This window comes from Callorhinus ursinus, unplaced genomic scaffold (genome assembly GCF_003265705.2).
Source record: "Callorhinus ursinus isolate GAN/ISIS: 27379988/994484 unplaced genomic scaffold, GSC_fseal_2.0 scaffold32, whole genome shotgun sequence".
Classification (NCBI taxonomy): Eukaryota; Metazoa; Chordata; class Mammalia; order Carnivora; family Otariidae; genus Callorhinus; species Callorhinus ursinus.
Window position 1 is genome coordinate 8,554,543 of NW_027397094.1, and position 12,853 is coordinate 8,567,395.

Below are 12,853 nucleotides of genomic sequence, written 5' to 3' on the forward strand. Positions count from 1 at the left end.
TTCTCTTTGAATTTTTGTCAAGGAACTTTCACATATTTGAAATGTCTGCAAAGGTTCTATCCCAGCATCACGGATCTGAAGTTCACTGAAACATCACTTCCCCATAAAGGCTTCTGTATCTGTTGCAGTCTGTGCAGTTACACCTTTGAGTGCTCCAAGTCCACCTGGTGTCAAAGGTTTCTGAATGCTTGGAAAGGATACTGATGGGAGCTTCTCACTCAGGTAAGCTTTTGGATATCTAGTGATGGCTGCCCTGACAGAAAATTCCCTGACATTCATTTGTTTTTACAGGATTTCTCTCATGTGATTTCTGTGTTGTGCGATCTAGTATGACTTCTAAAAGAACCGTCTCCCTCATGTTTTACAGTTTGTGGGTTGTCTGATACTTCATTAAGTCTGACATATGGTAAAAAGCTCTCCCACATAGATTTAAAGAATTTCTGTGTATTTCCTTTTCTGTCAAGAAAGACTCTTGACTGAAATTTTCTGAGATAGATGATATTCCTAAGCTTTTTGTCTTGTGTGAATTATCCAGTTATTCTGAAGGATGAATTCCAAAATAAGTTCCCTGTTCATAGTATTTATCAGCTTTTTCCCTCTGTGTGTGTCTTCTGATGTGCAGTAAGTTTTGATTTCTGAATAAAAGTTTTCCTACACTCCTGACATTCATAGGGTTTCTCCCCTGTGTGTTTTCTCTGATGTATGATAAAATGTGACTTCTGAGAAAAGGATTTCCCACATTCCTTACATTCATAGGGTTTCTCCCCTGTGTGTGTCCTTTGATGTAATCTGAGGACTGAATTCACAGAGAAAGATTTACCACATTCATGACATTCATAGGGCTTCTCCCCTGTGTGTTTTCTCTGATGTTTGGTGAGGTCTGATTTATAGTAAAAGTTTTTTCCACATTTATTACATTCAAAGGGTTTCTCCCCTGTGTGAGTTCGCTGATGTACTGTGAGAGCTGACTTCTGGTAGAAGCATTTCCCACATTCCTTACATTCATAGGGTTTCTCTCCTGTGTGAGTTCTCTGATGAGTTTTGAGGTGTGAATTTCTAGAAAAGAATTTCCCACATTCCTTACATTTATAAGGTTTCTCCCCTGTATGTGTTCTCTGATGTACTGTGAGGTGTGATTTCTGGGAAAAGGATTTCCTACATTCCTTACATTCATACGGTTTCTCTCCTGTGTGTGTTTTCTGATGTACCATGAGGTATGCCTTAACATAGAAGAACTTCCCACATTCATTACACTCAAAGGGTTTCTCTCCTGTGTGTGTTTTCTGATGTTCTACAAGGTGTGGCTTCTGGTAGAAGGATTTCTCACACTGATTACATTCGTACGGTTTCTCCCCTGCATGAGTCCTCAAATGTCTACTAAGAGATGACAGGTGATAGAAAGTTTTCTTACATTCTTTACATTCATAGGTTTTCTCTCTCGTGTGAGTTTTCTGTTGTACTGTGCGGTCTCCGTTTCTAGAGCCAGATTCCCCACATTCCCTGGGTTTGTCCTTTGAATGAATATGCTGATGTATTAGGAGGATAGACTTCTGGCAGAAGGACTTTCCACATTCATTGCATTTATGGATTTTCTCTCTGGCTTGAGTTTGCTGGTGTTTTGTGAGTTCTCCATTCCTAGAAAGGAAATTTCCAAATTCAGTAATGTCTAAGGTACACTAGCTTAGCTGAGAACCAACTTCTAGAGATTTTCCCATACTGATTAGATTCAGTTTCTCCACTTACGTTCTCTGACACACACTGTGGTTTAACATTTGGTAGAAGGAACCTTCCCTTGCATTGTATGCACAGTGTCTCTCAAGTGCCTGAGATCTACAAAGCCTCCCTTACCGTGTAACTCAGAAGAATTAAAAGATGAAACTTCAAAGTTTGAATCTCCTGGTCCTGAATAAGATCTCCATTATGGAAGAAAGCGTTCCCATTTGGGTTATATGCTTTGGAATTCACTCCAGTTGTTAGTTTTCTCACATTTAGTATGAACTCGTGTTTTCCTACTTCCAGTACTCCCATCAGTACTTTCTTATTACAAGGCTTCTAATCTTAAAATCGAAATCTTGGACTTGCCTTGAATTTTCAGCTCGGCTTTCCTGGTATTTCGCTCCTAGGTCATGAATTTTCCAGAGGTCTTCTACAAAGGAATCCAAAATTTAATACTGTATAAATCTTAATGTATTATTATGGTTGTAGGGTTGATTCTTAGGCTTCAGGCAATCTCCCCAAATAAAGGAACTCTCAAATGCAAATCTCATCTATCCCATTGGTTTAGAAAAAACAGAAACATTAAAAACTGCAGTAGCAGACCAGGGAAGAAACGTGGTTATAAATCCAAGTACTTCTGACACTTTACAAATATGGCCTTAAAAACTGGCAGGAAAAAGTTAAGGGGGAAGAAAAAATAAAAGAATAGGGAGCAGAGAACAAAAGATATCCAGAGTGCTGCTGAACAAGACTTAGGGACTCAGAATGCTGTAAGCCCATGACAGACAGGAACAGTAAGTAGAGTGACAAGAAAAATTAGAAGACAGCTGTGTTCACTGAAAATTTCAGGGGAAAGATGAAACTGGATGAAAAGCTCACAGGTCTTTGTCAGCTCAAATCTAATTTCCTGTGTTACTTTAGCAGACTATAAACTTCTGCTTGATTTCCTCTATACCCGCACACGACAATCTGTATGCCAACACTAAAGTGACTTTCTGAGAACATCTGTTTCCCCGTATGTGGAGGAATAGTTCTAGACTTTGGGCTCTCACTGTCCATCTAGCTGGCTTAATTTTCACGGGGGCAGAAGACCCAGGAAAACATATATCCTAAAGGAAAGATAATTAAAAAGAGAGTGCAAGCCATCATAAAATGGATGAATTCCCATTTGCAGTAGCAAAGATTTTCAAGCCTGATTGCCAAATACTGCATCTCCAAAGCAGTGTTAGCCACAACTCAATCCCAGGCTTATTCTGCTTTCATAGTTTAGTTCCCACCTCTCTGCTTCAATTTATTACATGATCTATAAAGAGTAAGTACTCAACATCATTCTGGAACCTTTACCGACCTTCACAGTTATTCATCTTTAAATGCTTGACAGAAAGTGAAGGATTATGAGCAGAGGCTTGGGGTTGGAATTTCACGGCACTTGTGGAGAAGACGTAAGATGTTACCTGATGGGGACCTGGGCAGGGCTAACTGGGACACACAGGAAACAAGATCGTGTGTGTCTTTGGTCTTAGGAAAGGAGGAGCCCTTGCAGGAGTTACTGTGAAGGGCACAGAGGAGAAGACAGTGCCTGCCTCTTGTTAATTCACATTCAACCTTTCAAGAATATCTAGTGAACAACTACTGAACACCAGGCATTGTTCCTGGTCCTGGCAACATCTAAGTACACAAGTCAGGAATATGAGAAAAGCATTTAAGGAAGCAGAGTGAGATCATCTTAGTAGTTTTTTTTGGCTTGTTTTTAGTTTTTTAAATCTTAGTGTTACAACACTCCAAGTAAGGTGAAGTAGATTTTAGAAGGGATAATGAGTACTTTGTGTGAAAGACAAACCACATCTAAAAGGAAGTATCAACTCTGAAATAATGTAATTGATGAAAGACATAAAGATTTGTAATCTGATTTCAGAGTTTAAAGAGAGAAAAGGAAGTTAATAAAACCGGTGCTGAAAAATAACTGAGGCATCTCATTGTTAGTAAAAGGAGGGAAATGGCATTTGGAGAAAAATTTATCATCAGATTTAAGATTACAGTGTTCTAGAATTTCAGTAACTGGGAATTCTAGAAAGAAGACAAAAATTTAAGCCAAGGTTAGGCAGCAATTAGATTTTGTATATAGGAAAGAAAAGTAAATCTATTTTTAAAAGTCCGGCAAAGGAGGAATTATGTGGAAAAATGAAAACCGGAGGTGTGATTTATGTTGCTTGCATATGCAGATCAAGTGTCCTTGGTCTTTTCCAAAAGTATAGGGCATTTAAAAAAGAGATTCCTAAAAATATTTCAGAAGGCCAAAGGCACCAACCACCTCACTAGCAACAGGGGCCACAGGTCGTCACTCACCTGGGTAATTCCGATGTGGAAATTCTACTTCCAATATCCACGGTTCTTTTCCTTGTTTCAGCTTGAAGACTGCATTCGGCTTTTTCACACGGTAACCTATTAATGGAAAAGTATGTAATACAGATTACTTGGAATTTAGGGACTTAAAGAATGAGGAAATGCGGTTTTAGGAGAACAATGAAGGTCCTACTTAGGCTTGGCAGATTTAGATTCTTTCAGTGGGGAGGGAGGGGACACAAATATTTTTTCTCATACCCAAAATGGATTCATCACCTTTTACCCCTGAAACAAAGCTAATATTATGCAGTCCAGCAACTGGGAAAGGAAATGCAAACTCTTGGTAGTTACATATGGGGAAGTCTTTCTCACCCACTGAGATTAGGAGACCATAGTTCTCTTGCATCACTTCCCTGTATAGGGTCCTCTGAGCAGCGCTCAGTAACTGCCACTCTTCCCGGCTGAATTCCACAATAACATCCTTGAATGTTACTGGTCCCTGTAACAACAGATTTCAGTTCAAACTGAAGTAATCAGAGTAGGGCACCACAAAAAGACACACGTAAACTAGCTGTTAACCTGCCAACTATAAAGTTTACTCTAGAAAGTTAAGATATTTTGCTCCTCTGTACATAGATGAAATGTTCCATATGTATTTACTGAAAATACCACCCATGCCTGGAACTCTGTGGAGACATGATGAATGAAAGCAACTATTCCTGTTGTCAAGGAGCTTACACTCTGACAAGGAGGCAAAGATGTAAATACTTGATTGCAATATTCATAGCAGCTGCTCTGACAGAAACATGTACCAGACATACGATGGTCACAAATGGGGATAGATATTTGCACTGTATATTCTCAAATCAGATTTTACTAGGTAGTCAAGCTACCATAAACTGGGAAGAAAGAAAATGGAGTCGGCAAAGGCCTTGATGCATGAAAAATGGCAAGTTTAGGAAAGTTACAAATAAGACGGCATGATATGAGAATAGGAAAGATTAGTTAGAAGGTGATACAGTCCAGTCAGGTGACAGAACATGGAAAAATTCTGAGTGTGTCTCTGGGCCATTAAAATATATTTTGCATACCCACTTAATTGGTGCCTGTTTATAAATACAAATTTGCAAGTCTTTATTAAAAATTGATGTTTTGTTTTTCTATTTATAAGAAAGAGAAATATGAATAGATATTCTGCTATTTCACACTATTTTTCCACTTTGTGGGCTGGCCTACACATCTTTGGGATGTTCACCCATTCACTTATAGATAATGGAGCCACTGAAGAGACAGATGTGAAGTGCTAGAGTTACAGGAGTAGCCTGGTAGTTTAGAAGAAAACACTGAAGTAGAAGAGGCAAATACCACACCAGAATTATGGAGTGTTAGAAAATTAAGGGCATATGTGAACGATAAACATTTAAAATAGCAGCAGTGGGGGGAAGAAACATACCTTCATTGGAAATGAATAATTATTGAGAGCAGGGAAGGATAACTCCTACAGTATCTATAGCGTTTGATAATAGCTAGAACTGCAATGCTAATTATTTTCATTCTCTCATTTTTATTGGTAGGACTATGTAAGGCTATGAAATTTCCTCCAATCATTGCTTTGCTTATATTCCACAGAATCTGACATGTAATGTGAAAACCTGAAGAGCTTCTTTGCTGAATATAAGTTCTTCCTTCTACTTTTCTTGAAAACACTGTTCCGCTATTCTTGTGTTATATATATGCTGCTAATGAGAATTATGTCAATTTTATTTTCTTTCCTTGGCAAGGGACGTAGACTTTTCTCCTTGTGATGAAGAGGACTCTTTTTTTCTCTACCTTTAAGTAAGTCTAGTAGTTTTATTAGACTCTCTCTTGGGGTTTACCACTCTGGGTCAGTTCTTTCTGGCACACACAGCCTTTTCAGTATGTAATTCAGTTCTTCTTTTCTTTATGGAAAGTTTCCCTGGATTAAACATTAGCTCTCTTCCACTATTTAGGTTTTGTTATTCAAGGATTCTACCTTATTTCCTATTTGTTATTCTCTCTCCCTCTTCCTTGTTCATCCCTAACGGCACCCCTACCCTCTCCCCGACTCCACAGTCTTCCAATCCCTCTGCCCCATGTCAGTCATCCGACTTGCATTTCTCTTCTTCCAGAGCTGCACTGTCATTTAATCTTCTAACCTGACAGGATTTTCTGTTCTACTATTTCTTCCCTGAGTTACTTTGCTTGTATTTTATACCTACTTGCTTTTCAGTTTCTGAGTCTTTAGTCTCTGGGTTTTAAAGTTATTTCCTATCTGAAACTCCTTAATACCGGAAAGCTGTACTCTCCTCTACTTTGCGTTTGTTTGAGGGAGGAGTACTGACGTCAACAAAGTGTTAATTCACGCATTCTACTTTTTTCTTTTAGTACTGTCTGCATGTTGAGTAACATTTTTTGTTCATGATCAAATGAACATAAATGGTGGGGAGGGGTGGAAGTGTTTTACCCTCGTCTTCAGTTCCCCAAAAAACTCTCTCTGTTGCCAGAGTATATTCACATTCTTGAAGGAAACAGCAGTACTGGGGGTGGGGTCTTCAGATTCTGTGATAATGTACTTTTCTTTAGGACACCTGATTTCAGCTGCTTGTTTTCTGGTTGCCTTCGCTACTAAGGACACAAGGGATTCCACTTCTTTTCCTCTGTGCTGCTGACTGCTTGAAGCTGCCGTCTGTGTTCCTGCACACATTCTAAAGCCCCTCCTTTCTCCTCCCCGTGCCAGTCCTCGGCTCCCACGGTCTCAGACCTCTCCAGCATCTCCCCAATCAGGGTGAGCGTCTCTGTGCCCACTTGATCTTATGCTGCTCTACAACTATGACCTCGACATCTTTCCTCTTCCATCAATGCCCTCCTGACTTCCTGCTCTGGGGTGAGCTCCAAACTGCTTTTGCTCGTAATAGTGATCTCTCAACTTATACAGAGACAGAAGTTTCCTGTCTCCTAGCTATACAGTAGGAATAGGTTGGGGCGTGTGGAGACATTTGTATTTTGCCAACTAACGTTATTCTGTAGCAACCAGGAAATCCATAAAAGAAACTGGAAAACAAGAAAAAGAATCCGTTGGGCAAGAGGAGACAGAGTTGAATTTTGTTCACACTGTGAAGTGACTGTGGAACATATAGCTGGAACTGTCTATTCTGATGGATATCCATGTAAGTAAATTTCCACAAAGAATATTGTCATATTTAAAAAACGGGGTTCCAGAAGAGTCAAAAAAGAAGTCTGAAAGCAACAACATTCAAGATAATGGTAGGAGAAACTAGGCCAAGACCAGAGTCTGACAGGACTCTAAGTATATGGGCAGGTCAGGAGGAGAGTGCTTAGGAAGCCAAGGAAAGAGATTCACAGCTAATGGGCAGTTCTAGTTCAAAATCCAAATATAAAAGTCCAAGGTAGTGTAACTTGGTAAGTGCACTCCAAAAAAAGATAGATGGGTAGCAAATAAGCACATTAAAACATTTTCAATGTATTAGTCATTGGATAAATGCAAATTAAAACCATAATGAGATACCACTACACACCTACCAGCAGGATTTGAAAAAAAATCACAACTGACAATACCAAATCCTGACAAGAATGCAAAACAGGTAGAACTCTGTACATCGTGGTAGGAACACAAAATAGTACAGCTACTCTGGTAAACAGTTTGGCAGTTTCCTATAAAGTTAATCACAATACTAAATTTGAGGCAGGTAAGCACATGCCTAGGTATTTACCCAAGATAAATGAAAATCTCTGTACACACAGAAATCTACATGCAATTGTTTTTAACACCTCCTTTTATAATTGCCACGAAACAGAAACCCAAATGGTTTTCAGCTGGTGAATGCGTTAATAAATTGGGTACATACATACAGCTCAGTACTATTTAGCAATAAAAAAGAATGAACTGTGGGTACAATTAACATGATTACATCTCCAATGCATTATGCTAAATGAACGTTGGTAGCCTCACAAAACTACATACTGTTTGACTTAACTTATATGATATTCAGGAAAAGGCAAAATTACAGGGATAAAGAATAAATTGGTGATTGCTAGGAATTAGTGGTGGGGGGAACCAAAAGAATTTTGAGGCAAGGAAACTGCTCTAATTCCTCACTGTGGTGATGACTGTGTGCCTTTATGCATGTGTCCAAACTCACTGAAATGTATATCCAAAAAGAGTGAATTCTGCTGTAAGTTAAAGAATAAAGTTAAAGAATAAAGAAGATAAAACAGCACAAAACAAAAATGACTTCACACCCATTAGGATGACGACTCTCAACAACAACAACATAAAAACCCAGGAAAATATCAAGTATTGGCAAGGATATAGAGAAACTGGAAACCTTGTGGATTGCTGGTGGAAATGTAAAATGGTGCAACTCCTACAGAGAATCTAGTACGTTGGTTCCTCAAAAACTTAAAAGTATACCATATGATTCAGCAATTCCACTCCTAGTTATATATCCAAAACAACTCAAAGCAGGGACTCAAGCACGTATTTGTATACCAATGTTCACAGCAGCATTATTCAGAATAGCCACAAGGTGCAAAAAACCCAAGTGTCCATCAAGAGATGAATGCATCAAGGAGAGGTTGGGAAGATGGTGGAGGAGGAGGAGGACCTAGCACAATCCTCCCATGAATGTAACTAGGTAACACGTCAGCATAAATAACCCATGAAAGCAACCCCAAGACTGGCCGAACAAACTCCACAACTAAAAGTAGAGAAGAGGCTGCATCAAAGAAGGTAGGTGTGAGTATTAAGAGAAGTTGAACTAGATGCAAAAGGAAAGATGGAACACAGTAAAAAGTATAAAATCTTGATTTTTAATAAAACATGCCAAAAAAAAAGATGAATGCATAAACAAAATGTGGTATATAGAAACAATGGAATATCATTTAGCCTTTAATAGGAAGGAGGAAATCCTGTCACATGCTACATTGATGAATATTAAGGACATTATACTGAGTGAAATATGCCAGTTAAAAGCGGCAAATGCTCTGTGATTCTACTTATATGAGAGACCTGGTATAGTCAGGTTATAGATAGAAAGTAGACTGGTGGTTCCCAGGGGAAGGGGGAATAAGGAGTTATTGTTTAATGGCTAGATTTTTAGTTGTGCGAGATGAAAAAAGTTCTGGAGTTGGATGGTCGTGATGATTGTACCATGATGTGAATGTACTTAAAGCCACTGAACTGTACAGTGAAAAATGGTTAAAATGGTAAGTTTTCTGTATATTTTGCCCCAATTAAAAAATAAAAGTAAAAACCAAACCCCCAGAAAACACTAAGAATGGCAGTACGAAAGCATCAGATATTACCATATGCACCAAAATTGTGGGGGGATCAAGAGCCTAGAAAAAAAGAAATTGAGTCCTATACCTTGAATTTGAATTTTTGGGGCATTTTCAAATTTCAGGGCAGAGCAGAAAGTAGCTTAGAGCTAGCATCCTGACCATAAGGATAAAAAGCTAGTTCTGAATAGAATGTAGAAAGGCAAAAGAGAAGTGGATCTCACCCTAACAATAAGAACAAGCCCCTAACATAGAAAATTACAAGTTTTCCAAAAACCTATCAGAGAACTGAGAATCAGAGAACTGAGATGAACAAAGGAAAAATTCACAAGAGATGAATGCTCCAGAAAAGAAAACCACAATGACTTTCACTTTTAGGGGCAAGTAGGGGAGAGGGAACCAATCCAGCTCAACAAAATTTTAATGTTTGCTTATGGATTTCTGCGATGTCTTAGAACTCCAGTCACAAAGCATGTGAACACCAATCTGCCATTTGATACTAGCTGGTGACTGGAGGTTTCACATCCAAAAGGTCCCTAAATGGAAGCCTAGGATCTGCAGGACTTTTTTTTTTACTTCCCATCAAATGTCTCAGAGTGATCGTTTTATTATAAGTTGGGGAAACAATTTCTGGAACCAAATAGGAAGCTCCATAACCAATATGAATGGTCTGAAGTACAGACAGCCGAGTACATGGCAAGAGCCCTCCACAGGCTGGGAGCAGAGCACCAGGGCAGAAGAGACGTCTCCCAAAGGAAGTACAACGAGTCTCATTAGGATAAAGAAAAATCCACACATACACACAGGAGAGTTAAGGTATCTTAAAAGTAGCTAGCCCGGAGTGCAAATTTACTTTAGAGGTCTGACAAAAGGTGAATTTTCAGTAGTATCAGTAGAAGACAATGAATGCTTTTCAATGTTTTAAACTGTAAGAACTGTCAGCCAAGAGTTCTAGACACAGTGAAAAAGCAGTTTATATTTCAGATAAACCAAACTCAGAATTTTCCACCAGCAGATCCTCACTAAAACAAGCAAGCGAACAGAATAAAAACAACGTAAAGGATGTTTTCAAACAGAAGAAATTTATGCCAATACAACCTGAAAGATTCAAGAAGAAATAAAAAAAGATCACATCATTGGGCCAAAATGGCAATGAACAAACCAAAAATTACATATCTGCATAAAATAAACTTCTCCAAGAGTTGGTAGTGATGACTGCACTCAAAATTACTTCAAAAAACTAAAAGGCTCACTAGTCAGTTGTGCTGGCCAAACTGGCCAGTCAGAGATTAGTTACAGAGCATAAAGTGGGGAACATGTGGCACCCCTGAATGAATTCTGGATAAGGAGAATATCCTGTAAAAGATACATGTTCAAGACTAAAGCAGAACTGTTGAATAGGCTAATTTTTTTGGAGCTTCCTCCTATATTATTTCTCCCTCTTTCCATAGTCTCTTTCTCCCTACCATCATGCCCAAAGACTGTGATTTTTAGTTAATAACATAATGTCCACACTGAAAGTTTATGATATGGTAGTGAACGATTTCAGAAGCTGGGCTATAAGAATTTATTACTTTCTTTCTTTTTTTTTTTTTTAAAGATTTACCTTTTTATTTGACAGAGAGCACAAGTAGGCAGAGCGGCAGGCAGAGGGAGAGGGAGAAGCAGGCCTCCCGCTGAGCAGGGAGCCCGATGCGGGGCTCGATCCCAGGACCCTGGGATCACGACCTGAGCCGAAGGCAGACGCTCAATGACTGAGCCACCCAGGCGCCCCTGGGCTATTAGAATTTCAAACACTATGTCAAGTGCTTATAAAAGGGCTGGGAAATTCAGTGCCAAATACACTCTTTTGTTTTTAAGCATTAAATTTATAAAATCAAAGAAATGGTTACCACAGAAGTCAGGATTCGTTTTTCTCTGGGTCATGAATGGTGAGGAGGGGCACACGGGGCTTCAAAGATAGTAGTAATTTTCATTTCTTAAGCCAGATAGGGGATACACCTGTGTTTCATCAATATTCCCTTAATTTTACATATACATTAAATACATTCCTTTGATTGCATAAGTATGATTTTTAAATAAAACTTAAATTCAATGTTTTCTTCAGCCTACAAGGTCCTACATATTGCAGCCCCTTCTACGTCTTTGATCTTCCCTCTTAGCTCATTCTCCCCTATGTCCGCTCTGTAGCTTCAATGTCTTGAATACTGTTTCTGGAACATGCCTCAGGGTGTTTGTATTTGCTTTTCTTCATATCTAGAATGCTTTTCCCCCAGAATCCTACTTGGTTCCCTCTCTAATTTAACCAGGGCTCTCCTCAAATACTACCTTTTTAGAGTGGCATTCCCTAACCACGTTATTCTGTTCCTCACTTCTCTGTGTCACGCTGTCCTCCTAAACTGCCTCTGAGCACATATATCAAAAGTATTACTCCAGGGGCGCCTGGGTGGTTCAGTCGCTTAAGCATCTGCCTTCCACTCAGGTCATGATCTCAAGAGTCCTGGGATCAATCCCCATGTCAGGCTCCCTGCTCAGTGGGGAGTCTGCTTCTCCCTCTTCCTCTGCTACTCCCCCCTGCTTGTGCACGGACGTGTGCTCTCTCTCTCAAATGAATAAATAATCTTTAAAAGAGAGAAATATTACTCAAATGCAGACACATATAAAAAATATATTACATTTGTTAGTATCTTCACCAGTCTCCTCAGAAAAGTCTTTTTTAACTATTAGAACGTGTCAGCTTCACAGTGGAGGATACAAGTTTTCCAAAAATCTGTTTCACCGGAAAGCTCAACTTTTAACACTAGCAACAAATACTGAGAGTTCTTTTTCTTGAAGTGGCAGGCTCACTTCTGCCATTTTTGAGAAAATGTTTGGTAAATACCCGTCCAAATAACCACAGTTTGTCTGCCAGTTGCTCTTTCAAGTAAAAACAGTATTCCATGAAAAGGTGGCTAGGTAAGCTCACGAATCAATCACACAAGTGCCTTTTCTCTAGACAACCATCATTCCTCAGTATGTAGCAAAAGTACTGTAAGTCAACTTCCCATTTCCTCAGACTCAGTATTACAAAGATACGTATTCAAGGGTCAAGATTTAATAAATTAATTTTTACTGTTTCATCAAAGATACCCTTAAGTAAAGGTGGCAGTTTTTTATTGTGAGTACACTGCAGAGAAATAGTCATTGGTATCACTGTCTTGATTCATGCCAAACAGGCAGCAACCTAGTCACCATTGCTCTTACACCATCAGTATGCAAGGCAGTTTGCATCTCAGTATTACGTTCTGACCTCACAGGCCCCTTATTAAGGTCTTGGGGATCCCAGGAATCTGCAGAGTACACTTTGGAACTGCTGTGCTATTCAAACAGCATTTTCCCTTAAGGTGATTTTTAAGTATTTCCACTTTTCGTGTTTAATGTATGGGCTTTCATAAAACTCACTGAAAATAGATACACACACACACACACACACACA

At 39.1% G+C, this 12,853-nt stretch overlaps 1 protein-coding gene across 8 annotated transcripts in view; it reads right to left on the minus strand.

The window, feature by feature from the left end:
- Positions 1-215: 215 nt before the first annotated feature.
- ZNF25 (zinc finger protein 25) overlaps positions 216-12,853 on the minus strand; it is a 17,956-nt gene continuing 5,318 nt past the window's right edge. For all 8 annotated transcript variants that reach the window (XM_073878992.1, XM_073878988.1, XM_073878993.1 and 5 more), the window contains 4 exons: positions 4,432-4,558; positions 4,063-4,158; positions 2,083-2,146; positions 216-1,635 (listed from right to left, as the gene is read on the minus strand). In XM_073878992.1, the coding sequence (XP_073735093.1) occupies positions 585-1,635; positions 2,083-2,146; positions 4,063-4,158; positions 4,432-4,558 (1,338 nt within the window). In that variant the 3' untranslated portion in view covers positions 216-584. The remainder of the gene's footprint in view (positions 1,636-2,082; positions 2,147-4,062; positions 4,159-4,431; positions 4,559-12,853) is intronic.